Source organism: Trachymyrmex cornetzi, unplaced genomic scaffold, assembly GCF_001594075.2.
Source record: "Trachymyrmex cornetzi isolate Tcor2-1 unplaced genomic scaffold, Tcor1.1 scaffold117, whole genome shotgun sequence".
Classification (NCBI taxonomy): domain Eukaryota; kingdom Metazoa; phylum Arthropoda; class Insecta; order Hymenoptera; family Formicidae; genus Trachymyrmex; species Trachymyrmex cornetzi.
Window position 1 is genome coordinate 879,038 of NW_017295730.1, and position 3,315 is coordinate 882,352.

Sequence of the window (3,315 nt, forward strand, 5' to 3'; positions counted from 1 at the left end):
TTACGTTATTTGTATGCAGCTCGTAAGGGTCATTTCAAGGTCATGCCGTCTATGCCACATAATACATCTTTTCATACCATAAAAATTATGTCTAAGACATTTTGTCGAAAAATGAATAGTTTCGGAAATAATTGTTTGCTTCCATACTTTTTCCCCACCCTGTATATATATATAATCTAAAATTGTATAAAAGGTACACACCATACATTCCTAACAAGTGTATTATATGTAAACTGAACGTTTTGGTTTTTAATGTGCTACCACATACTGCACTCAAACTATAAATTGCGCCTACTGTATGCAAAAGACATTCCACTTTGCTAAGTCCATAAACATAAAGATATCGTAACTCATTATTGATGTTATACACATACAAGATGCACAGATCGCACCTCTTACTGCAATTTAACGCTAATCAACACGCTTCATAACGTCGTCGCTTCTGGTGGACTGCAGAGAGAAAAATATTTGCAATTATTGTAAACAGACTAAAGTCTGTTTTGTCAATAAGTATTTAAAATGTATTTCATATCTTAACTTATTTATTTTGTTGCCGTTGCTTTAATAAAAAAAGGATATATAACTAACAAATTAACTAATGTATCTTATTAACAATAAGAAACTGGTACTTTATTGTCCAATGAATACATAGGCGTGATTTTTTTAAGCAGAATACGCACGATCTTGTTGCGTGAGAAGAGATTATATCTACGATAGTGATTGTTAATACGTAAAGATATCAAGCGGTAACTAATACTAACCAGAAGAGACTAATCGTTGTTGCAAAACTAACCCTCTATTGCTGTGTTATCTCTGTCTCTCCTCAGTTCCCCACGCCAATCACCAGCCCGGAGACTGAGCCTTGGCGCTGGCTCGAGTAAGTCTTTACTCATGCGTAAGCATCATTTTCGTCTCCGTATATGTGCGTGGCATGATGTTTCTTTTACTGTAGATGAATCTGACATTATATTTTGTAATTATTGCCTACGTTTTCCATCTAGGATTCCGTTTGAAATTCTTGCTTGTTATATTTATAATTATAGTGCTCATTTACATAGTGAATAAACAGACTTAGATCTGCAATTCATAGTTTTATATATATAGTAGAGTCATTATACATATGCATTGTAAGTGTATATAATCAGTTTCATTTTAAAATCTAATTAAAAATTCGATTGAAGAAGAAAAATTGTTTTGTGAAAAGCAATGGATATTGAAGACATTTTATTATTTATCTAATGTATCATTTTAGATTTTAATGTTATTATTGTGTGAATCGGCATACGATTAGATGAATTACATTAAAATTGAATTAAAATGTGGCTCACTTTCTGTATTATATGTGTGGTGATATGGTATGGCGTGCTCTTCCCGTTTAACTGCATGCTTCCTTAAGATTAAGTTCACTGTTTCGTTCTAATAAACATTCATGGCCGCTGCTTTTAGCTCGAAGAAAAAAAAACGCAGAGATGTGAAAGAGACGTGAAAGTATCTGCGAAAGTTTCGTTAAAATTCGTTAAATTAATGTAATCAAGTTTTGGGCTTTTTTTCTTCGATATATCATTCATTTGCATAATTTCATCAATCGATATGTTAACAAACTTGTATCTACATTAATATAATAAATTTTGGCAATAGAAAGATCTTTATATTTTAGGAAATCAGAAAACTTTTAAACTAATTTTTTATATAGCTCTTTTAAAACTCCTTTTGGAAAAAAAAAGGAATATTTTTGTTATCTTAATTATCTGATTATTGAACTTAATTGTAAAAAATAAATAACAGCAATATATCATAATTAATTGTAATATCATTATAATTGTATAAGGAATAATAATGTATTTTTAGAACCAAAATAATTGCAATAGCTGAAATATTTCGAAAATTTTAGATTTATTAGATAGAATTAACTTTTCTTTTAATGATCTGATCTTGTGATAAGAGAATTGAATAAATATTTTCTTTTACGAAACAGGATATCGCAGACTCTTTCTTTTTTCTTCCGAAGGATCACTTAGAAATGCATTATGCACCACGTCTATCTGTCACAGGTCATGAGACTAGAGAGTTGGAAACAACGGTGGACGGGATTCGGTGGGCAAACCGTGCGAAGTTTCAGCGTCGATACTGAAAGCGAATTGGACGAGCGGGATCTCAGAATTTGCTTGCAGGATCATATCAATACGACCACGCCAAATTCACCTGAGGTATAGAATTCTATGTATACCAAGACCATTAGGCAGCTAAACAATACTCCGTTATCGATGCGCGCGAACCTTTTGTTCATCGTCGGCTTTTACTGTAGGAAATAACGCGTATGCGCTTAGATCGTAACACAAGAGTAGACCGTAATAATCCTGTTTACATGTATTACTATATTAGGCCAAATATAACAAAAATACGCGTAGCCGTTGATTAATTATACTAAAATGATAACGAAACAAAACAATGAAACAGTAAATAACGATAGATGCTTTCGGTAATCGAAGTAATCTCGATCGTAATCAGGATCCGAAACTATCGTTTGATTATACATATTTGATTACAGTTTACATAATTTGACATGTTAAAATTTCTTTAGAGGAGTATAACAAAATAATTGTTTCGTGCGTAGTGGCAAATATTGTTTATTACACTAGCAATATTATTTTTATTATTGTAACATTTTATAGATTACATTATATAGGGTGCGTTCAGGGAGCTCACTACCGCACTACCAACGCTAACGCTACCATCTCTGTTCACGGAGCCAAGATAGCGCTAGCGAATATAAGCTCTGTGAACAATAATAATGTAGTGTTTGCTCCTAACCATACCACAAACGATAAAATGGAGCAAGAGCAAGATTCTTTGGATTCTGCTAGATTTTTTCGTTTTATGCAAAAACGCGCATTAAACTAGTTTAATTTTATTGATTTTTTTAGCTAAACTGTATAATTACAAAATATTGGACAACCATAACCTTATAATTTTTTGCTTTAATGAATAAAATTGGACTCAATTTTAACATATAACTTTCCTATAACTCTTCATCACGCAGTTCCATTTCCACGTAATCCATTTTAAAAGCTAAGTGTAATGAATACTATTGCGATCATTAATTTCGAAGTATCAGCCAACAATGTTCACTTCAGTATTCACTATACTATCGCTGTTCATGGAGCACACGAACGGAACGCTACGCTATCAACACACTATAGTAGGGGAGGCCAAGCGGGGATTTTGGGATTTACTCGAGCGCGTCAGAATAACATAAAGGGGGAAAGCTTGCACCCTAATAAGTACCCCCACCACATATTAAACCTCTATATAGAG

General features: G+C 32.7%; 1 protein-coding gene across 3 annotated transcripts in view; it reads left to right on the forward strand.

The window, feature by feature from the left end:
- Evi5 (ecotropic viral integration site 5) overlaps positions 1-2,527 on the forward strand; it is a 9,327-nt gene extending 6,800 nt beyond the window's left edge. Inside the window, exons 9-10 of one of the 3 annotated variants that reach the window (XM_018515361.1) lie at positions 828-877; positions 2,052-2,128. In XM_018515361.1, the coding sequence (XP_018370863.1) occupies positions 828-877; positions 2,052-2,058 (57 nt within the window). In that variant the 3' untranslated portion in view covers positions 2,059-2,128. Of the gene's footprint in view, positions 1-827; positions 896-2,051 lie in introns of all 3 variants that reach the window. The other 2 variants (XM_018515370.1, XM_018515357.1) reach the window with 2 other exon arrangements.
- Positions 2,528-3,315: the final 788 nt, after the last annotated feature.